This window comes from Zalophus californianus, chromosome 3, assembly GCF_009762305.2.
Source record: "Zalophus californianus isolate mZalCal1 chromosome 3, mZalCal1.pri.v2, whole genome shotgun sequence".
Lineage (NCBI taxonomy): Eukaryota > Metazoa > Chordata > Mammalia > Carnivora > Otariidae > Zalophus > Zalophus californianus.
Genome location: NC_045597.1, coordinates 182,333,319 through 182,358,666, shown reverse-complemented (window position 1 = coordinate 182,358,666; position 25,348 = coordinate 182,333,319). Strand labels below are relative to the sequence as shown.

General features: G+C 34.7%; 1 protein-coding gene across 2 annotated transcripts in view; it reads right to left on the bottom strand.

Moving 5' to 3' along the window:
* Positions 1-401: 401 nt before the first annotated feature.
* Positions 402-25,348, bottom strand: part of NYAP2 (neuronal tyrosine-phosphorylated phosphoinositide-3-kinase adaptor 2) — a 255,038-nt gene continuing 230,091 nt past the window's right edge. For both annotated transcript variants that reach the window (XM_027587960.2, XM_027587959.2), the window contains one exon: positions 402-5,781. In XM_027587960.2, the coding sequence (XP_027443761.1) occupies positions 5,554-5,781 (228 nt within the window). In that variant the 3' untranslated portion in view covers positions 402-5,553. The remainder of the gene's footprint in view (positions 5,782-25,348) is intronic.

Genomic DNA, 25,348 nt, shown 5'->3' with positions numbered 1-25,348 from the left:
TAAACGTTTCGTCTGCATACACAGATCTAAGATGGCTCGATTTTTTGTTTTCCTTTAATGCCTCCAGAGTACTACAGATACATGCTGAGTCATTTAATTGGAATTAGGAGCATATTGAAGAAAGAAAAATGTCAAGTTTCCTCTTATTTAGTGGCTCATCTGTTTAGGGCAGAAGCCAAGTGGTGATTGAGGACAACTGAGGGTCACATAACAAAATTGAAGCATTCAGGTCCTCGCTATTCACCCGTGCGTGTCTGCTATAATACAGGTCAGTCATGTCAGAGATCGCTTCCAAAGTTGAAAGATGTGTGTGCTTTTCTTTGAAAGGCTCTTACTAATCTTGCTTCTCAGCGAATAAATACAGCAACGGCAAAAGTCAACTAATTTAAACTATTGCTTTTATTATAATTACACGGGAGCACAAATAAATAAGCACAAAAGTATTGTAAAATATTGCCAATGCACTAAAGAAAACAAATTGTTTTCAAACAACATCTGGTTACTTCAGTAGTATCAAAGTACATTTATAATTACATGTTACCTAAAAAAATCAAGTACAAAAATTAAGAGAAATTAAAACATCAGTGTTTACATTATTATGTATATAGAAATGGCTAACAACACGTGAATAGAGAAATCTGTTAGCTAATGCTTATTTGCACAAATTTTCAGGCACATACCTGACATTTTTAATGAGTTATGAAAAATGTAATATGACATTCAGATTCTTAGATACGGTAAACATGTTATGTTGGAATGGATGTTAAATGGTTTCTTTTAAAAACCCTGTCTTTTAAAAATGTAGTGCCATTATCCACTAAAAAACATATTATTTTATATCATTTCTTCAATAGCTATTTGTTTTAATTTCTTGAAAAGAGCAAGAAAGTAAACGTACAATTGCTAAATACGTAAACACATTTTTAGTGCAAGATAACAAGACCTGTGACTTTACTGTGCTTTGTTTTTTATAATCACAGTGCACTTTACACCAATTGCTACACTATAAATGTTAACTCAAGGAGTTCCAAACAAAAGAAGTGCATACTAAACATTTTCATATATATTATATACAGTATGTATACTGTATGTGGGTGTATACACATGTAAATGTAGATGTTTTTAGGGTGGGCAACCCAGTCATATTTGGGAACAATTGAGCACTTCAAAAAGATCTTCATCTATATTTGATAGAGGTTAAATCCAACACTATTTCTGTAAAGGTGTTCCCCCTTAAATTTGAAACTTTGTAATATTTAAAGGGAAGTATAATCAGACTTTTTTTTCAGGTTACACACATTTTGCTACAATGTAATTGACCCAAATATCAAAGGGTTTTAAATCAATCCAAACAACAAGCCACAATGTTCAAGTCCAACATGGCAAACGTGTTATCCTTTTACTGAGTTACGTAGACATCAGTACATATCCTATGTGTACATATAGAGTCTTATACATAAACATATTTTATACTTAGACATTAACTTTAATATGTTTTAGTATTTTATTTTGACTGTACACTTGATCTGGAAAAAAAGAGAGAATACCATATATAAACACATAAGAGATGTCAAACACGTGATATTGTATAACTGCTTAGAAATAATTGGCTTTGTTTTGAAATTTTAATGATTGCATAATTAAGCTCCTTAAAGGCAGGGACCATATCTTTTTGAATATTTAATTCCAGTGCTTTACAGAATTTTGAAAAACAACTAATAGATAAGTTTCTCAACGATGAACTGTTAATAATAAATTAATAAATTGTCCACATCCTACAATTAGCTATCTATTCTCCTATTGAGGGAAGATGTAGTGAGTTAATCTTAAATATTATAGGTACTGTTTTTTTTCAGTTCCATTTAAATTTGGAGCACAACGAAGTAGGATTTGTTATTCTATTGTACTTCTTTTCCTTTGAAAGGGTAAACTGTCTCTCATCTCAGATTACCTACTGCTTAAATCACAGGAATTTTTATTTTTTTAATTTCATAGGTAGCCATAATTAGCTTACAAGCTCTTTTCTATTTTAGGGAGGTGACTCACTTTAACATATAAGTGATTAAAATTGCATTGTCAATGTGCATTGTTCTGATGTCTTATTTAGTTAGTTAAAACACTAACCTGAAAGTGTTGTTTAGTTTTATTGACTAGATTCCTAAACTTGCTCAAAGAGTCAAATCAAATTATATGTGAGGATGAGGCCTAAGCCAGAGTATAGTAAGAAAACTGTTTCTCTATTCTCTAGAAGCATTCAAGAAAATGATTTGGAACCTCCATGTTTGAAGTCCTAGTGTCACGATCTTGAAAAGGGAAGTTGTATCTCCTTATATCCAGACAATTTCCAGATATTGGAATGTGTATATTCTTTAAAACTGCAAATGTGAACCTCTTCATGTTTTGTTTTGCTTCACTTTCCCAAATATTTTGTATGGGTGATCATTAACCTTCACTTACACAAATTGATCACTCACTCCAGACATGCTCCCACGGCATGAATACGGGGAAAGGAACAGCAGTGTTCACATGAAGACCTACCGTAACAGCTCAGAAGGTGCTGGCTTCTGGCACTGAACAGAAATGCAGAATCTCCTTCCCATCTATTCTAAAGAAATTTGTCTCTTGTGTGCTAAGAAGTTTTTCCCATAGAAAAGCATCTTGCTGACAGCCAATAAAATTCTGTTTCTGTAAAAGCTGTCGGGAAAAGACCATTTCTCATACGTATGGGCTCTTCCCACCTGATAACCATGCCATGATACCATTTATTCTTTGGCACTGATAAAAAATATGGGCTTTATCTTTCCAGAGTGTTCTGTCAATGGAATGTTTTATCATCCGACCAAATTCACAACTGACGTGTCCTGATTGACTGCCCCCAGAGAATACGCTGATTTTCCTCCTCTATCCTAATGACCTTTTCTCCACATAAAGAAAAACAACACAAAAAGAAAACGAATGATAGAATGGAACTCGCCACGTCAGTGAAGCCGCAATGAACAGTGGGTTAGGCACCCAAGAAACGTTATTGAGTCAAACATCAGTGAAGCAGCTTTCCCAGATCTTTCAATGACTCCCCATTGAAAGGAAGATTTGGAGAAATTAAACAGAAACGGTTGCCTAAGGTCAGATTTTCAAACAAGCTGCCTTCTCAGAAAATAACTTGCTTGAAAAAAAGAGTGCATGAAACCTGGCAGCAACATGAGTTTGGCAGAACAAATGGGAATGACTGAATCCAACACAAGTCATTTCAGTACCTCTGTTTCCTTCTTGACAAGTGGCCAGCATTAAAAAATATCTTCTGCCTCATTCAGAGAGATATGGGAAAAGATTGGCATCTGAAAAACACACTTAGATATGTTACTGAAATATAAATTTCAAAGGAATTATCCAATCATTACCATACCGAGCCTGAATATACATATACATACACCCAGATCATCATAAAGATGCTGAGAATTGATGTCTTCTACCCGATTGACTGACTCGAGTATATGTGGTCATAAGTAGTTAAATTAAGCTAACATTTTATTTCCATACTGATTTTATCTTAATACATCTTCATCACTCTTAGATTGGTACTCCATTGATTGTTGGGTTTGAAACATAATCTCTAACTGGTGAAATATGGCAGTAGGATTTACTTAAGCTACTTAAGATCTCTCCATGATTTCCTGTACTTGTGATCCGCTTCTTCTTCTTCTTCTTTTATTTTAACCACCTCAGTTATACAAGCAAAACCTAAAACCTCAGTAAACGTTTTATGTATACAGTTCTCCTGCTGAATACTCATTCACGCAAAAACAACAGATACACATGCTCCCACTTACCCTTTTCCCTTATTCTTTCAGAATTCTAATTGGACATCAAAATATACATTGATTATAAAAGATTAGAAAATTACTTTTTAACATTTCAAAGGCTTGAAACGAACTATTACTGATAAAGCATCACTAGGTTTTTAGCAATAGAGATTACAAAAATCCCCTCACTCCTTTATATTTGGTTTTATCGAGCAGCACTGTACTATTGCTGTCAAAACCCTTACAAGGAAAACCACTATGACAATAACTTCAAACACATACCTTTTCTCTCAGAAATATAATACTAAATTGATTGTTAAAGAAGAATCACATACTGTCAATTTTAGGAAGCATAAATAGTAATTTAAATATACAAAATATATGAGATAGTTTCCTTTTTATCCATCCGTGGCAATATTTATATGTAACTAACAAGTTATTCTTAAAAGATATATAGGAATTTGTTTAACTTAAATTTTACCACCACATAAAATCGAAGCCACCCCATCCATCCCCTAGCCCCTGCATTTCCTGTTTCTTCCTTGAAACAAAATAAAATAAACAAGTGGTCATAATTCTTTGGTCATGGTGTCAGAATCAGTAAGAATGGATGTGATGGTCATGCACAGAAGATTGCGACCCAAAAATGTGGTGATAACAAGTTTGAAAAACTTAAGAAATTCTAATTCATTAATGGACCTAAATTTTGCAAAAGATTGGCGTTTAGTGTACTAAAATATGTAAACGTATCAGTCTGAATATTTATTTCTCATTTTCTAGGGGAAACAAACATACACGTGAAAAGTTACTTAAAAATAGTGATGGCAGTGGTTATAAAGCCACTGGTACCCCTTTCTTGAAAGCAGTCGTGCTATTTAAGCTTTCGATTCCTTGTTCCTTCCATTGTCACAGTGAACCCTGGTCTCCTCCAATCAGATCCATGATGCAAGGACACATGTCCTGAAAGTCATTTCTGAAGGAAATGTTTTCTGCTGGGATATCCAAATATATCCTAATAACTTTCTCTGGAGTCTGACTAACCATTGCTTAGTATAAACAAGACAATATTGAAGAGAAATTCTTATAAAGCCAATGTAGCAAAAATATTGGTGTTGATGTAATGTGGACGTCCAAATTATGCATCACATTTGCATTCTTTTCCGGTCAAACCCTTAAAAACTTACAAAGCAACAGACGTTCTTAACGAATATGATACTTGACTTCTACATTACTAGCACCAGGTCATATATTATGTGATTGAACATGATTTACAGCTGTGAGCTCTCATACAGAAGCCAAATGTGGACAGAAAAAAAAAATAATAACATCTTAAATGCAAAAATTAATAATAAAAGGCATCAAGGGATTACATATAAAAGAGATAACAAACCAGTTAATACCGAAATTATATCATCTAGTAAAACTCTTGATATTTCTGTAATTTATATACGTATAATGTGTATTATTTCAGGTGTCACCCATAAACTAGTAAAATATTTACATCTTAATATCTTTTGGATTCAAAATAATCCGGGATAAATAAGTGTCTTAATTGCAAAGATACAATTAATATACATTTTATCAAGAACTTGCCATGAGTAGGCACAGCTTCCCGTGGGCTTTCCAGGGAAGCATTGGCATTCCATTCCGACAGAGAAGATATGTAACAGTTACTTATCACATGACTGAGTCGACCTCCCTCTTCATGTAAAGTGATGTGGAACTCCCGCCGTCCTGGCCGTCCTGTGCACAGTCATATGGCAGTATCCCAGAACACCGTTTGCTGCTTAGAATAGGGTGGAGGGCTGTACTTCTTTGCCCCTGCGTTCTTCTTCCAGCTGGGCAGGATAGGCATGCTATCCTGTTTGCAAAGCCCCTTTTCCGTTTTCTGTCTAGCTTTTATTTCCTTGCACAAGCAACGCTTTTTCTCAATCATCTCAAGCATTGTATGGTCTCCATGAAACCACGGCATGCATGCCACCTAGCAAAAAAGAAAGAGTGAATACAGAAGCAAAAAATGGAATGAAAGCAATTTTTTTTTTTGCACTGTGCTAGTAGTTGTTCCAAAAAATGTCAGCTGTTTATCTCTGTAATTCTTACAAAGCGAAATTAAAATATGGGAACTATAAATAAATTTTGTACTTAGGTAAACTTTTTGTGACATAATCAAACAATTATTTGGGCAAGAATATTTTTCCAATATGTTTCAGGAGCTCACAATATGGAAATGACCCTTTCCTTTTTTAAAGCAATTTGCCTAGTATTTACCTATTACTTTTATGTCAACTCCATCATCTTATAGGTCCCAATGTATCTAAGTTCAATTATCGGAACTACTTTTCAGGAGATCTCAGATGAATGTGATCAGTTTTGAAGAATTTAAAGACCATTTTTGTTCTTGAAATAAAACTTGGGTTTGTTTATAAAAAGCATATGAATTAAGGCTTTTCATAATTCTTCTACCAAAATGACTTTGCATGCATTTAATGCTTGGAATTTAAATGTTTAAATAATTTTTTGCAAAGAAATTCTTCTATATTCTTTGATGCTTCAGCAAGTATCTAAGTTAGAATCATTAGCTTGTGCCATCATACTGACCCAGGCCCCAATTAGTTCTAGCACTTCAGAAAAACAGATTCATCAGGTCAATTATATATCAGGAGATGATTCAGAGCTGACTATATACTGAAGTATATTTCTGGACAGATGAATGCTGATCCCAGGTATATGTGGTCATGTCCCCTAATAACTGTAGTTAACAGAACTACAGAGTTGAGTCTCACACGAGGACAGTAATGTGATTGGGCCACGAACCCAGCATGAGGAAGCTTCCACTTAATTGTCTAAGCAAATCTACTCTTTGGCTTTAAGGGTTAAATAGCTCATTTGGAGTCTCTGAATTAGATGTTACAATTTTAGTATAAAAATCAGAGCAAATACTTAAATAACATTTACTCTATACCAGATCCCATTCTAAGTACTTTGCATAGTCTATTAAACTCACAACAATGATGCTCTGAAATAAGTACTATTTATTAATGCATAATGATGAGTAAAATGAGATTTAGAGAGATTTAGTAACTTGCTTAAGCTTACAGAGCCAGCAAATGGCAGAGTCAGGATTGGATCCCGACAATCATTTCTAACACTGTGCTTTTGACAACTATTCTGTACTGACTTTCAGTGTATATGTAGATGTGGAAAGGATTGAGAAGATAAATTAGTACAACACCCTCAATATACAGATGAGGAAGCTAAAATTTCAAGAAATTACATACGTTGCCCAAAGCCAGGCAAGTAAGTTTCTGGCGTGAACAAAGCAAGATTGACATTCTCATGATTCCTAATCCTTTATGGAGTGGGCAGGGTCTAGAGCCAGAAGACAAGAATTCAAAGCCTGGATGTGTCAAATTTCTCCCAGTCACTGCACTTCTTGGTTTCTTTATCTGAATAACTGAATTGGTAATATCTCAATTTCAGTAGTTGGTGTAAGGATTACATTGGATGATGAAAGTGAGGTCATTTTTCAAAATACTAAACGACTGCTTAACTATTATTATTGTAATACTGACAAATACCTAGGAGTTTTCCATACCTGCTTTCTGTCACACATATGCAAAGAGCTCTGTATATGTTACATTAAATCCTCCCAGCCACCCTGAAAGCTTGAATGTATGTATATGGTACAAGTAGGAAAGCAGTCTCAGAAAGTTTAAGAAGCTAGACCAAGGTCACAGCTTACTACATGTAATACAGACCTCTATCAAACTCAGATCTGTCTGACTCCACAGTGAATATTCTTTTTACTACATCTCCTGATTATTATCTAGAAATTATAATAATAGTTATTGTCATAGATGCTACCATTTCCAGACAGTACTCAAGAAATCCAAATATATTTGTGGCTTTATGAGAGAATAAATAGTGTGTATTAAATAAATCCAAATCAGTATTTTGGACTTGGAGTCCAGAAGATGGCACTTTTAGATTAATATCTTGTATGTGCCTAACTTGATATAACGTTCCTTGAGAAAAATGAGCTGTGTTTTATGGCCACCAGTGTTTGGTTTTTAAATGAAATTCTAGATATTTGTTAAATTATTCCAAAAACCAATAGGCTTTTGTCCCAACAGAACATTGCCAAAGTGGCTCAGAAATTTTTCAAAAGATTTCTAATATTTTATAACTCGATAATCCATGCAATAAAAATACAGTAAGTCTATTTTGGTGGAAATACAAGCAAAATTTATTGAGTGACTATAAACCCTTAAAATGGATTTATAACATAGAGTTTCCAGAAGGCAGGCCCCAAATTTTATCCACCAGCAGCCCCAACATGCAGAACAGAGTCATTAAGCTCTTGATATAAGTTTTATAAATGAATAGACGCCACCATCATTGAACAGTTTTTGTTAACTCTTAGCTCAACAGATCATTTTCTTTCAGTAAAATCTCACTGGATTTTACACATTCCAGCAAAATTGCAAAACCTCCAACCTTCTTTCAGGTAAGATATTTACAGCATCACTTTGATATTTGCATTGTATTTACTTTTCCACACAAATCTTTTATCATTTGTTACTTAATTTTCTTTACTATTTAAGAGTGAGAATCAGCACATGTCACTGCAAAATAATAATTCTCCTAGATTGCTCTAACAACAGTATCTCCAATATATTTCACAGTAGTCATTACATTTCTGGAATGTAAAACTGCATTACTATAAGTGTGAATTTTCTGTCAATTAGAAGTTTGTACTATATAAATGTGTCAATTTAAGAATAATCCATTCTTTAAAAAAATCTAAAAAATAAAAGTTTAAGAATAGTTATAAAGTATGATTTCCATATTCTTTAGATTTTTATTTTAAAATAATTAAATATCCACTTGATTGATATAATGGTTTAAAATATTAATAGAAGAAAATCAACCTCTTTTTTTCAGAATGCCTATAATATTAAACTATTTTGGTGGTCAATACAAATTCTGTAAGAAAGTGTTGGTCATATATGAGTGATGGCTAGATAGTCTAAGAGAATTTAAATATATTAGAAAATAGCCAATTCAAAAATTTTTAAATTTCAATATTTTAATAAAGCTGTTGAAGAGTGCTATAGAATCATCTCATATTAAGCTGTTATTGAACCTTTTCTTTCTCATTTAAGATACCCAAGAAAGTTATTACTATATTAAGATGAGATAAATCCTTTCTGAACATGATTCATTTTTGGGGAAGACAAATCTACTTCCCATGTTTACTTTTATATAGCATGTGTTTTTCTTTTTTTTTTTAAGATTTTATTTATTCATGAGAGACACACAGAGAGAGAGAGAGAGGCAGAGGGAGAAGCAGGCTCCCAAGAAGCAGGGAGCCCGATGCGGGACTCGATCCCAGGACCCTGGGATCATGACCTGAGCCGAAGGCAGACGCTTAACCATCTGAGCCACCCAGGCACCCTAGCATGTGTTTTTCAATATTTCTTTCTGGAAGGTGTATTCTCTCTTTAATTCCCAGAATTAAACTCCAACGTTACCCACTATGGCCATTTACATGGCAGAATCTCTCCCCCTAAAACAAGTCTAAAAATTACATTTCACTCTGACAGTAAGATGTTTCAATTTATTACTCTGTACATAACAAATAACATATTAAGCAATTATATGACATGTGTTAAGAATACTACCCATAAAATATTTCATGATTTTGCTGCGTTTTTGTTTTGTTTTGTTTTATCACCAAATTCGTCAAAGCTTTTTAAAATTTAGCTATAAAATTCCATTTCACCTCACCCCAGAGTTAAAAGAACTCTGGAATTTGATTTACAACAAGCATGCATTGGGAGACAATTGTAAGACAATTGCTCAATTGATATGAATACAGTTACATCTATTGGACAAGATTTTCATATTAACATGATTCACCAGAGGTAATATTCTTGGCTAAAAATTGATGGGGATAAAATCAAGTGAAGTTCTTCCTTAAGGTAAAACACAAATCCCCCCATCCCTTACGTGCAGGCTCCACACAGTGACATCTTTCCAGGGAATACAGTATGGAAAGGGGGAGGAGAGTAACTTAACAGTGGATAGCCCAGCAAACACTACCTACACACACCAAGTGATGGACAGTGATTAAGTGATGTTGATCATATGAACCCTGGATACGATATTATGAGAAAGGCACACTGCCTCTGTGTTCCTCCTTCCCAAACCCATAATATCAAACTAACCATGAGAAAAAAACACCAAACCCAAATTGAGAAATACTCTACAAAATACCAGTGCAGAAATACTCAAAACTGTCAAGATCATCCAAAATATAAGGAAATTCTGAGAAACTATCACAGTATAGTGAAGGCAAATGAGACATGATAACTGAAATTAACTAATGTGGTATCCCGGAAGGGATTCTGAAACTAAGAAAATCCAAATAATGAATAGGCTTTAAAAATACTCTTTCAATATTGATTCACTGGTTGTGACAAATACAGTATAGCAACGTAAGATACTAACAAAACGGGAAACTTGGTGTGGGGTATACAGGAACCCTCTGTGCATTCTTTGCAGCCTCTCTATAAATTTAAAACTATTCTAAAGTTCAAAAAATATATTTTCAAAAATCATCTGAAGAGACTACATTCTTTACAAATGCTAATTGTAACTTATCTTTCACTCTTTAGATGGAAGCAACATGGTATAATGGAAAGAGTTCAAGGACTTGATTGGGATCCTCATTGTTATGTGACACTGAAAAGTTATGTATGTCTTTGAACTTGTATGCACTTCCTCTATACATTGTATATATATTGGTACATAATTCATATACACATAGTATATGCATTTGCATATATTTCATATATATTTTATGTATATTGTATATACTTTATGTATACATTACATGTATTGCTACATATGTCATACTTCACATGGTTGTAGAAGGCTGTGAACTAAATAATGTTGGCAATTGGTTTGAGAAACTAAAGTGCCAGACACTGCTAATGATCTTAATTACTAATCCTTTAATCCATGAAGAATAACATAAAAGTCAAGGAGTTTTAATTGACCTCAATCATTACTTTCTCTAGGAAATAAACTAAGTACTTCCCGATATTGAGTATATTTTATCCCAAGAACAAAGGAATGATAATACTGTTCAGTAATACATCGCCATACATTTTTTTAAAATATTCAATTGCCGAAATATGTAAACCATAAAGAGATAAAAATACTCTAAAATAAGCACTTCAACACTAGCATTTCAACACTAAAAATGACACCAGAATAAAGTTTATACCAGCAGGCATATCTCTATCAATTTGATTTTTGTGCTTCGTGAGTTAGCATATAAAAAATATAATAATTTAACAAAAACTTAGGGGACAAAGCAATGTCGAGCAAGTGCCTTGTTGGCCTCAGAATTAAATTCAACTATTGTGAATATAATTTAATTTCTTAAACAATAGACCTAACACCAATACTAATTTTCAGATGCTCCTGGGTGGGGGTGGGGGTAAGAATCAGTTCCAGGCTGTTCTCTCTGTGACAATTTCTCCACCCCTATAACCCACATTATGAGAAATCATTTCCAATGTGGTGAATGTAAGACTTAATCTGGCTGAAAAAGAAATCAAAGTCACCAAATTTCTTTGAATTTTCTATTTACCCTGCAGAAAATTTCTCCAGGAGAGCATGGATAGCATTAGTGGGGCAACAAGGAAGGGCAGGCATGAAGTCTGTCTGGTGAGATTCGAGAAAGGAATGCTAAGTCTTCAGTTATTATGGGGGATAGTGAGTCTGCTACATCTGTGCAGTCCCCATCCTTAGGTGTCAGGAGATCAGCCAGAGGTAGAGGTGTTAGTGAAACTAACATTGAAACTGTTCTTCCTCTCCCATGTAGTGGGCAAAGAGATTGATACTTTAGTAACAAAACATACATAAAAAATAAACGTGTAAGTAACTGTGGCCTTTTTATGTGTATCTTCAGGATAACCGACAGGAATTGGCAAAACACAACCCACTTCCCAAATACAGCCTATTGCCTGTTTTTGTACAGCCCATGAGCAAGAATTTTTGTTTTACGCTTTTAAGTTGTTGAAAAAAAAAAAAAACCAAAAGGAGAATATCTTGTGATACATGAAAATTATATGAAATTCAAATGTCAGTGTATACAAAGTTTTAACTGGCACACAGACATGGCTATTTGTGGACATATTGTCTATGGCTGCTTTCAGGTTATAGAGTTACATAGTTGGGACAGAGATCACACATCCCACAAAGCCTAAAATATTTACTGTCTGCCCCCTTATAGAAAAAGTGATAATCTGCTATGTAAGTGGCCAATTAACCCTTGAATTATGTATATTTTGGAACTAATAGAAGACCAAAAGGGATAATACTAATATTGATGCCATAAAAGGGGCTATAAAACAAGTCAAGAGCATTGATTCATATGTGCTCACATATTTTTCATATCAAGTTTGGCCCATTAGATTTGAAATCAGCTCTGACAATTAGTTTAAAGGAAATATTTGAGAATGTCAACTACACATTTTACAATTTCATCTTTAGAAGGAATAAAAAGAATGTTGGAATTAAATAAAGTAGATTATCTGGTGTAAATTCTCTAGGTAAGAGACTTAATATAAGGTCAGGCCCTTGTTTTAATAACCTTGAAGTAGTCATTTGTGATGTGTTATTGTAGGGATTTGACTTCAATATAAAAGTTGTTTTGAGAACTTTAAAACAATAATTCTAGTGAATTATATTTGTTTTCTTCTTCTCCAAATATATTTTGGGAAAAAGATTTCAGCTTTACATAGTACAGGCAACAATATAGGTCCTCAATAAACTTCTGAAAGTGACATAACATAGAGATGGAAGGGTTATAATTACCTTCACTTGTTAGCAAATTCACTAATAAGGTTGCTTTATTTCTTATCAAATAACAAGTGACCAAGTCCATGTTACTTGATCCTTACACAGAAAACAAACAAAAAACTTGTCTTTTTCTTTTTTTAAGATTATTTATTTATTTGTTTGAGAAAGAGAGATTGAGAGTGAGCATGATCGAGGGGAGGAGCAGAGGGAGAGGAACAAGCCGGCTCCCCACTGAGTGAGAAGCCTGAGGTGGGGATTTATCCCAAGATCCGAAGATCAGGACCTGAGTCGAAATCAAGAGCCAGACCCTTAACCGACTGAGCCGCCCAGGTGCCCCCTTGTCTTTTCTCTTTGAATGAGTAAATTTTGCTCCATGTATCTATTATAAAATAGTTGATATTTTTAAAGCATACAGAAGTGACCCAACATCATATTTTCTATGCTCAGTGTTTGAAAGGTACAGTCAAATAATCCATATGGCATTATAATTACGTATAAACACCATTTGTTCAACTTCCAAAAGTATAAATTCAAGGTCAGGAAGATGATTCTACGCTAATTGATTTTTTTTTCCTTTTTTTTTTAAATGAAGGCCAAAGTGAAGCCATTTGAACAGATAATACAAGCGTACAAAACTGAAACACCAAAGTATGCAGTACCAAAAAAAAAAAAGTAAAATAAGTGTACAATACAAAAAAACAGATAAGTGTGCAATACCAATAAAAGATATAATATGTGTGCCATATCAAACAATGGAGAATCTAAATATGCAATACAGAACATAATACAAGGTGCAATACCAAAAAAGTGGGCACTTTTCAATTTCATGGGCCTGGATTTGATCCCAAGGCTTTCAATCTCATTTTGGTAGCGTTGCCCAAGTTAGTTATTTTGTTTTCTTGCCTGAGTTATTATGGGAATTAAGTATTCCTCACGTTATAGTTTAATGCTGTTATTTGAAACAATAGCAACTTTGGTATATCTTTAGCTTTTTTGATAGTTTTTTGCCTGTATTTTTTTTTCCATCTTTAATTCTGATTTATTGATTGGGTACTTCTTAAATTATTCCCTTGTACTCCTCTCTCATTCATCAACAATGTTGACTCAGAACCTATGCTTTATGAAAGAATTATTCCACAAGTTAACAACTGAGGCATGTACTGGAACTGTAGATTTTACTTCACATGCCTAAATTCCACTTTAAAATATAAATATATTGATAAAATGAGAGCAACATCTTGATTTCAGAGCTGCTTTTGAAAGCAACATCATGGGCATACATTAACCCCACCTTCTTTTCTAGATCTAAAGATCCCTCTTCATGTATAAATTCTGATCCAACTAGTAGGCATATGAGAAACATCACATGTTGGTATTTCAAGCCATAGAAGTTATTTGTTTTTACATATTTGTGCTTGCTTACATGATCAATTATGTAAAACTCACTAATCAAAAAGATTTAAAAATTTTAAGTTAATAAGACAATTACATGGCTTTACGGTGACTAACATAACATAATAAAATAAAATAAAATAAAAATAAAGACAAAATCGAGTTTAATGTTAATGTAAATTGCTCATTTTCTCTGCCTGCAAAATGAGGACAACAACCAACTCTTCAGTTTTATAGTGATGTCCTTTAATCTAGACCAAGTCACAGGTCATATCCAAGGACAGAGGTTGATTTTAACTACCGTGCTACACAGTGACAAGTGTAACTGATCCCAAGCTCCTCTAATACACTGTGCTTCTTTCTCAAATAATAACAGTTCTATTTTTGTGTGTGTTTGATTTCCTATTTTCTTAAGAGACAGTATAAGACAGATGAAATGGATAACATGACCTGGTTTTACCACTTATTTGTTGTGAGATGTGGGACAAGTCACCGAACCTTCCTGAGGCCTTGTTTATCTGGGAAATGAAAATAATAAGATCTCAAGTATGTTGGGAGGAATGCAGGTGACTTAGCATCTATTACAAAGTGGGCACAAAAATATAAGCTCCTGGGGCGCCTGGGTGGCTCAGTCAGTTAAGTGTCCAACTCTTGATTTCAGCTCAGGTCATGATCTCAGGCTCATGGGATCTAGCCTGCATTGGGCTCCACACTCAGCAGGGAGTCTGCTTCTCTCCCTCTCTCTGCCCCTCCCCCCGCTATCTCGCTCTCTCTCTTTTAAATAAATAAATAAATAAATCTTTAAAATTTATTTATATACAAGCTCCTCTACCCCCAGTAGACTGTGAGCTCCTTGAAGACAGGAGCTCTGTTGTTAATCCTCATGTCCTTAGCTGTCAATACAATGGAAGTATGTATTAAGTGCTCATGTGATGCATGAATTAACAAACAGATGACTGGAAGGGTAATGCTCTCTGAGTGCTTTCAGGAAAGGTGCTTTGGAAATTTTTGACTTAACAAATGATTTTATTTCACTTTGGTTCAGTTGAATTCAGCAATATCCTGAGTGTACAAGGTCAAAGAAATTATTTCCTACAATTTTTGAACCTCAGGAGGCATCAGACCTCAAACTCCGCCCTCAATTCCAGGTGAGCCATGCCCTGGATGCTCTATAGTTGAGAGCATCTCTCTCAGACTCTGGGGTCTTTGAATCCTTGGGGCCTCAAGGATTCATATCCTTTGAATTGTGGGGCCTCAGAATCCTTGAGCCTTTGGCTCAGGTTAAGTGATACACCCATGGTCCCTAAACCTTGGCATGCACTTAACATCCCCTGGGAGCTTGTTAAAATGAACATTCTTAGTCACCATCCCCAGAGATTCTGCCTCTAGGTTCTGGTAAAGTGGGTCTCAGGCAACTGCATTCAAATGGTCCAAAAAGCATTTAATTCTCCTTCAGAAATGTTTCTCAGATCTGTCATCTACGTTTACATTTCCAGTGTCATGTTCTTCATTTGGTTCCTGGACTATTGAGACTACCTCTAATGCTGTACTTATAATCCACCCGCCACAATCTGCCCAAGTGCTGTGAAGCCCCCATAAAGCCATAGTACTCAGTGGCTCCCCATTTCCTGCAGAAAACAGTTCATGCTCCAGATCCATCACAAGTGAACTTCAACATTGTCTTTTCTGGCTAATTATTTTACCCCACTGTTTACTTCATATTCCTGTCATACCAGGTTATCATAACTCACCCAACACCACAAACACATTATTTGCTTCCATTCTTTAAATCAAGCTATTTTCTTATTCTGGAACTTATGTTACAGTCTTAGACACTTTTTTCAAGACATGATAATAAAAACGAATTATTCATTATGAATACCTTTTACTTTGCTGTTGTATTATATTTAAAGATTTTATTTATTTATTTGAGAGAGAGAGAATGAGAGATAGAGAGCACGAGAGGGAAGAGGGTCAGAGGGAGAAGCAGACTCCCTGCTGAGCAGGGAGCCTGATGTGGGACTCGATCCCAGGACTCCAGGATCATGACCTGAGCCGAAGGCAGTCGCTTAACCAACTGAGCCACCCAGGCACCCACTTTGCTGTTGTATTATAATTGCTCACATTTGGTTGGGTTTCATTTTTTAAATGCTGTAAGTAATATCTCAACACTTTATGACTTTTTCCTTCAGAAATCCACTCACACAGTAACACAAGTCAAGGGTCTGAACATTTTAAGGCTTTCGATGTAGCTATAGCTTATTTGTCTTCCAGAAAAGTTAAACCATTTTCTGTTCCCATAAGCAGTGTGGGATTCATATCATGTTAGCACTGGTTGTGTTACCAACAGATACAAGCAAGCAAACAAACAAAAAGTCCTGTAAATAGTATGTGTCTAGAAGAACCCTTTGATTTCTACATTTACTTGTATTAATAGTGAGTTGAATGGGCTTGAATATTTCCAAAAGGTTTAATAACAGAACAGTTGATTTAGCCTTAGTTTATTCTTTTTTTTTTTCCCCTAATGAGGTGGTAGTTTTACTTACTAATTTATACTTTTTAAATAAGTTTGGGGAATTTATGTTTTATTTATCATAATAATTTCCAATGTTTGGCACTTTATAGTCATTTATGTTATTCCAGACAGATGTTCCTAATTTTTATATAGTCAAATCAATTTTTTTTTCAAAATGCCTCCATTTTTTATTCTTTAAAGTCCCTACCTTTTCAATAATAGATAAATATATTTATATTTTTCAAGGCTTGCAAACTCTTTAATTTATCCTTTACTTCTTTGTTGGTACTTTTCCTTGTCGCTGAAAATATGTTGCTTAGAAAGGGAAAATATATTTAATATGAAAAATGAAACAGAAAGTAAAACACTGAAAGGACAGATTTTACTTCTTAATCCTCTATGAGATAAGAATCTGCTTTTATTTATTTCAAATATTTCATCAGCTGTTAAAGCACTATTTGTTAATCATCATGGTTGAGTCACATTTCAAATTCTAGAAGTAATTCTGTACTGTAATCTCATTTTATGAGGTGATAGCTGGTGTGACATTGTTTGAATTATATGTATCAGTTCTACTTTAATGAAAATAATGTCCAAGTGAAAAAATTGTGCTTCCCATCTTGAAATTGCTCTGATGTGACCATTATCTTCTTGAACCATAAATCTATATGCATACTCACATACACACCTAATCAGTCCTTTGCATAAAAAAAATACTGTTTCATTTTCCAGCTTCAGATGATGCATATTTTGGACAAATGTCGTAATTTATTGTAACAGTCTTCTTAAGTGTTTCACTTAGGAAAATATTTAACAATTATGTTTTAAAAAATCGTATTTCATTAAAAGAAAATAAAAATCTGTTCTGAAGACTGTTTAGAAGTCTATCATAAGCAAATACACATGCACGCATAATACATACTCATACATTTCATATATATTCATGAACATATGTAAGCATATATATATAAATATGTACCATACATTAGTGTATATATGTATTTGAATATATTTGTGTATATGTGTATATGTCATACATCTATGATTAAATTATAGAAAATTTCTAGAGATCTCCTGCTTATCATGTTCAAAAAATATAATTCTAAAAGTTTTGCTGAAGAAATATGTGTCAGTAATATCACTGAGGAAAAAATGGTGGTCTACAGCTAATAAAATCTCAGATAATCAATAATTGAGATTATTGATTGATCTCAAGGAATATCAAAATATTCTTGAATGCTTTTACAAAGGTTCTAAAATAAGTGAGGAAGTTATATTCACCTTTGATCAAGTGACTTTGCGGTGAAGGACTGTCACAGTCTAAGGAACACCAATAATGTAATAAGCAGCAACTGTGATTTATTGTGCATAAACCATGTTCCAGGCACTCCGTAGGCACTTAGCATATATGAATTCCTTTAAAGCTTAATAATTCTATAAGCACGTCTTACTGCTATTTTTTAAATGATGAATTGAGGCTTGAAGAGGTTAAGTAGTAGCTACAGCATCATATTCCTAATAGAAGGCAGAACTGGAATTGGAATTCAAGACTTAAAATACAACAAATGTTAAAGCTTATGCTCTTATCATTACACTAGATTATCGTACAGCTAATTATGATTAATGTGGCCCAAACTGGACACACACACACACACACACACACTCACACACACACACACACACACACACAGAGTCATTATGGTACTTTCACTTCATTTAGTTAATGACTTTGGGGAGTGTGTTGGATTAAGTAAAGGTGGTAAAGCTTGTTGCTGAAAGATGAAAAGATTAGAGGATTTATAAACTATCAAAACTTTAGTGGAGAGGTGAAATTGTGACTTTATTATTTGTAATATTTGCCATTACTGTCATCACCACCACCTTCTCATCATTGTTATTAAAATTATGGGCACAATAACCAGTTTCTTCTCAGTGGGCAAGGCAGCATGTGAACACTCACCTGCTTCATTTCACTCTAGCCATACAATAACCCTGTGATCACCATTTTCTGGATGAGAAAATCAAGTTCAGAAGAGGTTAAAGATCACTTAGCAGCTGCTGGAGAGAGATTCCATACTGGGTGTGAAAGGAAATTAACAATAGAGCAGAACACTACAATCTCCCTCCCTGGGTCAGACCCTCTATCTATAGTGCAGGTTCCTTGTGTCTAACCCACAAGAATACACTCAGAAAGGCTTGTGATATTTTCACTTGATTGTCTTGAACATCCCAGGGTTCGACTGCAAAGGTATTTCTTCTCTGCTCTTCACTTTACCTCCCTTTTGGCTTCCTTCTTGAAAACGCAACTACTAAAATGTTTAATGGATGGGGAGTCCTGATAAAAGATGTGTCCAAGTGGTGAATAATAGCAATTTCGATAACAAGAAGAATGATGGTTCCTTTCTTGCTATAGAAAAATAGCTCTATCTCATCTCACTTCCAAATGGCTCACTCACTGGTAGTACTTCCATATAATTGTATACTGAGCATGCATTACCTGCTCTGGATACTACGCCACAGAAGTCCCTCCCTCTGAAGATATTTTTCTTGTTATTTCATCAACCACAACTGAAGTTCATTTCAATAAACAACTTTTTCCTCACTTCCACAGCAGCAAATGATGTAGTCACCCTTCCACACATACTTATGCTTCTCCAAGTGTTTTCACAAGTATGGCGAGCTATGGTGTCTCCTGACTGAGTTGCACAAATGTTAGCTGGTTCAATGAGTTCCATCAGGAGAAAAAGCAAAAAGTAAAGTAAAAAAAAATAAATAAATAAAGTAAAAAGCTGCATAAAGGAAAAAGGCCAGGCATGTTTTTTATACCACCATGGAAGAAGATGCTAATTGCATCAAACCATCATTTCACAAATTCTTTGCTGTAGCAGAATTTTAGAGAACAAAATTTCACCATCAAGAAAAGTGAAGGTTCTAAACATTGTAAATGCATCACATTTTCGTATTACAGTATGACAACTAAATGCAAAAGGCAAGTTGTCAAAATTGGGTGTTAACTTTGTATCTCTTATGAAGAAATACAAAATGCAAATTGTCAATTGTATGTAATTTAGCACATGTTCTCTGGTGTAAGACTTGTCGAACATACAGTGGAAACCTATCTATTCAAAAATGCACCATCCATCTAGTTATGAGTGACATGGTATCTGCATCTTTACACATGTATACAGAGCATATCTACACATGTAATAAATGGATTCTTTTGTGCAAGGATACAGAAAAATTCAATGACTAAGAAATAATGATAATATCACATGAGAAAAACTTGATTTGTCATTTAATTCTCAAATGTCTGAAATTGCCTTAAAGTGTTGCTGTTTTAAAATGTGTAGAAAGTAGTGAAGAACACCTAATATAAGCATAAATGATATATGATGTGATATATCACATCATATATCAAAATGCAAGATGAGGCTTTTTAGAGAAAAGCTGATTTATGTCACATATAAAAATATTATATCTACGTCCATAGACAGGACCATGTATATTCTTAAAAAATATATAATATAATACAATATAATATAATGATAATAACATGATTATAATGTTAGATAATATAAAATTAATGTCAATCATAAAATAATACATAAATATTGTATAATATTTAAAATAATATAAAATATTAAATAAAAATATATATTATTCTTGATTTGGCTTTTTACCACTTTATAATTATAAAACTCTCTGCTCTTGGAAAGTAAAAAGGCTATAGAAAAATTGTGATACATTTTCTCCAATTAAAAAGACACAACATATTTCTCAGCAATTAAACCTAATAATGACTACAGATATAATTTCAGCTGTTAATTGATTAAGCTAATTGTTTGTAATAAAGGAAAAAAAAAACCCTCTGAGCAGGTTTCAGAATTAATTTATGTTTTTAAATGAGCAAGAAGTTTATAAGTAGAATGGCTTAAAGAGACATTCCCTTAAGGAACAAACAGTATTACAAGATAAAATTCAATTACAAGAAGTATATTGATGTTTTTCACTAAGTATATTCTCTTAATTGCTTACATTAGCATTAATTTAATTTCAAGTTTAATTTCATTACAAAATATTGGCTTTTAATAGTGCATATGGACTTGACCACAGATAAATTAGGGAGAGTCACATCTCAGTAAACATTTGTTTTATCTAGCAAAAGAGAGGGAGGTTCATAGGCAAGCAGAATATCCTAATCTTCAAGGAACAGACCTTCATAATAATCACTGGAATAGCTAACAATCATTCTTAGTTCTTATAACTTTGAATGAAGCTGGGTAAGTACATAAAATATATGTTTTTCTCCACCAGAACGCATTGCTCAAGATGAGCATAACTTTCTCAGAAAGGAGAAACATGCTTGCGATCACAAATAGTTCTGAAGCCAGCTTTGCTGTTTACTAACTATGGGCCAGTCTTGGCCTCAGGTTCCTTCTTCTCTCCTGCTTCCTGAGGTTTACTCACTGCCCAAGAAGACGTCCCTCAGGGCAGCTACAAAGGCAACAGGGAGCTCAGGTGACTGCTGTCTGGGAGAGGGATGCCCTGTGTAAGATGTGCTGGGCAGAGAAACAAACAAGGGTTTCCATTCAAGTTTCAGATTGAATGTCTTGAAATCTAATTATCAGATGAAAGGCTCCTATTTGCTGGTAACACGTTTCTCACGAGGGCAATTTGATGCAGTCGGCTAAAGTTTGAAAACTGTAAGGAATTGTTTATTAAATGGTAATTAAAGTTTTCACCATTGAGAAACGCCGGCTAGTTTAAAAACGTCTTTTCTAAATCAATACTTAACAAAACGTCCAGGGATGTGACACAAACATACACTCTTTCTTCCTGAGAGTGACTGGAGGTATTACCGGGAAATGACTCTGCCATTCCCCACCCCTCCCAGCACCCACCTTTCAGAGAATTGTGTATGAGCCATAGTATCATTCTCTTCTATACATAAGGACAGCTTAAGTTCCAAAGTGGAATCAGGGAGAGGGAGAAGCAGGCTTCCCGCTGAGAAGGGAGCCCGATGGGGGACTCGATCCCAGGACTCCGGGATCATGACCTGAGCCGAAGATAGATGTTTAATGACTAAGCCACCCAGGAGCGCCTAGGAATTGCTTTTATCACGCCCTTCATCTGCCTTGAAGCGTCGAAGGGCTCCCGTTGTCAGAACGTTGTGTCTACATAAGTTAGGTTACTATTGAAACATGTGGACCAGGGCGCCGGGGTGGCTCAGTCGTTAAGCGTCTGCCTTCGGCTCGGGTCACGATCCCAGGACCCTGGGACCCTGGCAGCCGCCCAACCGACTGAGCCACAGAATGATATTTTTCCAGTAATTTACATCTTATTAAAAAAAGATTTCTATGGATGGAGACATATCTAATTATGGAAATGACATGCAATATAATGATGAGATGACCTCTTTACATACTTTTCTTTTTATGAATGTGTAGGTTCAAAATTACAAAACAAACCCTAGTCTTTTAAGAGCCAACAGTCCATTTTCAGTTTTCAGGGAATAAATCTGCATTGGAGGGAACATTGGGGAAGTTATAAACTGCCTCAGCTTTTTATTTTTAAAAATAGGAATGCTAGTCTCTATGACAATCTGATTATGTGAGGTCAATGAAATAAAGCCTATCCTTATAATAAAGTTATATAAGTAAAAGATCAATCTCTGTAATTTAAAGATTTATGTTCAAAAATTCCTTGAATTAAAAAAAATATCTTGAGAAAATTGAGCCCTAGAACTCTAGAAAAATATAAATTATTGTCAGCCGAATAATTCAGGGAGCAGTGCCATATTTGGCATTGGTGGTAAGACAGGGTCTATGAATGAACAGTGACCCCTTGCCAATGTAAGAAAACCCCAGAATCAACCCACACTCCTGTACTCTATTAGTACTATCTTCTAAGGCAGGACCTTTCGAAACAAGAGCTTTTTCCGTACTTTTAAATCTGAGCAAAGTTTTAATCTCTGCCAAAGATGTCTTTGGCTAATGAGGGAGAGAGTTATTTTGTCAAACTTCATAACAAATTTTAGAAGCTTCCATTGACCTTTGGACTGGAGGCCCTGGAGCTCGTGAGAGGTTATACTCTGAAGCCAAATGCTCACCCATGACTTAACAAGACCAGGGAAAATGCTAAGAGGTAAACTGGACATTGCAGTCTGTCAAATACAATGCTAGCTACTCTGTAGATCACCTCATCTCATGTCTCCATTTATATTCACTAAAATAGCTGTGAATATCTCTCTGTGCTACAGGTGAGGAAACAGAGGTTGCCAAGCTGGGCGGTGAAGGATAGAAAGTTTTGAGCCAGGGCTGAATGATTCCATACCATCTTTCTACATGCCAAAGCATTCTTGAGAGTTAGAAGAAAAGGTCAATAATAAAATTGATTTGAAAAAAAAAAAAATTAGAACCATTAGAAACCCCAATCTGAAAGCAAAAATGGATTATCAATGTGTTTGCAATATATAAATATTGTTGTAAATTACGTTAGTCAATGGAATTACTTAATTCTATATAATTATCATATGCCTTAATGGACATTGTAGACAAAATTCTAAAAAAGTACTCAGGTGCTCACAATATCATGTATATAATATTTAATGCACAACCTCTCACTTACTCGTTGGCTTTTACTTCTATGGTCATGATTTCAAATTATACAGTATTACTAATATTTTCTTTTCTGCTTTTTCTTTTGCTGAAATAAGTACTTGCTTTTTTAAGACATTCCTCTAAAATGAGAACATGCCTCCACAAACAATTGTAATGGTGTCCATACTTGTAGGCTACATTTTTCCCTGAACACAACTTGCCAAGTTTCTCATACAATATATTTAATATCTTTCTCTTAGCTGGGACAGAAATAAAATAATTTATTCATTGTCCTTTGAGGACTGAGCAATGATAACAAAACCAACGATGTTGTCAAATCTATTTTATCATAAATTATCATTATCCTATACTCTTTAGACCTATAATTACAGCTCATCTTAATTACTACCATTTTTCAGATAAGGCATCCGAGTCAGAGAGGTTAAATAATTTGTCCATGGAATTCAGCAAGGGGATAATTGAGTTAGGGTTAAACCCAGAGACAGTGTACATCTGTGTACATCTGCACATTTATATCTAATCATACCATGTTCATGAGCAAAGCATTTCATAAAAAAGTTTATTCCAGGAGGGACTCCTCCGGGTCCCCACGCTTATATTTCATATCTATCATGCAATTCAAAAATCTATAGTGTTCTGGAACGAAACAAATGGTCTTTATTTTTATTTGTACTCATTTAACAAAATGCTACAAATTAAATGAAAGGTTGCCTTCTGCCCGTGAAACTTTAGAAAAAGGTCTGAAAGAACTTGACTTTTGAATATGGAAACCATTAATTTGTTCCAAGTTTTGAGAAGAGCAGTGGAAACTCTTTCACCATTAGTAAACAATGACTAATGAAAATCATTAATGTATGCGGGTTGTTAAAAAAACACACCTTGCCAAATGATATGAGAAGGTAGTCGTGGATAATCATTCATCTTGTGATAGAAAATAGTGCCACATCATTTTGTTATGTTCTGATATCTGATAGCCTATCCTTATAAAAAAGTTATAGAAGTAAAAGATCAATGTCTGTAATTTAAAGATTTATGTTCAAAAATTCCTTGAATTAAAATTCCTTGAATTGAATTCCTTGAATTAAAAAAAATAGCACAGAACATTTTGTTATGTTCTGTTAGCACAGAAGACTGGAGTTGTGCCCCTCACTTCGCTAAACACGATCTACTCTAAAATCAGCATGTTATTACAAACATAACTTCCAGATTATATCCCCATTCCAGTTCTCTGAACCCTGATGACCCCTGTGCCCTTGGCAAACATCAACAAATCTTCAGGACACCCCCACTGGGACCAAATAGAATCTCTAGTTCTCTCTCCACGTATCACTCCCAGGAGAACCTGCAAAGAGATCAGACTCAGGATATGAGATGTAACATGCTCCATTTCTCAACTGACTAATGGCAAATATAGAGAGCTTCGTGGTCTCAAATAGCAAAAGGAGGAAAATCAGCAAAGCAATGGCAAGTCAGGGGTTATGGTCATAGGACTAAGATTCTGGACTGAGGGGAGGTTTCCATCCCACACCCTGTGCTGATTCACTTTGCACGCCTGTAGTTTATCCAAGAATCATTATCACACCATAACTCACTGATGCCCATTGCACACTCACCAGTAATAGCCCCAAGGGGCAAATGTGAACACAAATGTTTCTTGCCAAGTATTCCAAGCACACTACCCTTCCCCATTCGCCACCAGAGGTTCTAGACAAAGGATTAATTAATCTCTCAGACTGTTTTTATGTTAAGTTCACAAAGCATTTCATTTGCAAACACCAGAAAATATAGCCCTTCTTAACCGGTCACGTCAGGATGCTTTTTAAACCTCCGAATCTATACAACCTAATATATATTCAAAGCCTCAAACTTTCTGCACGTTACAATCTCTTGAAGGCATCCGTGTCCTCATCAAAGTCTTGCTAGGAGAAACAGAAGGTTTTCATTTCTTTTTGCATCTTCTTTCTACCCAGAAGCATTCAGAGCACAAAGCCAAGACCCAGGAAAATTAAGACCCTGAGCTTTGTGGTTTCACCTGACTTCCTCAGACTTAAATAGGTCCTTTGCTCACCACACAGCAAATCTTTGAGCTTCAGTTCAGTTCAGCAACAGAGCACCTGCTTTGTCATTATGCCCAAGATTAAGGG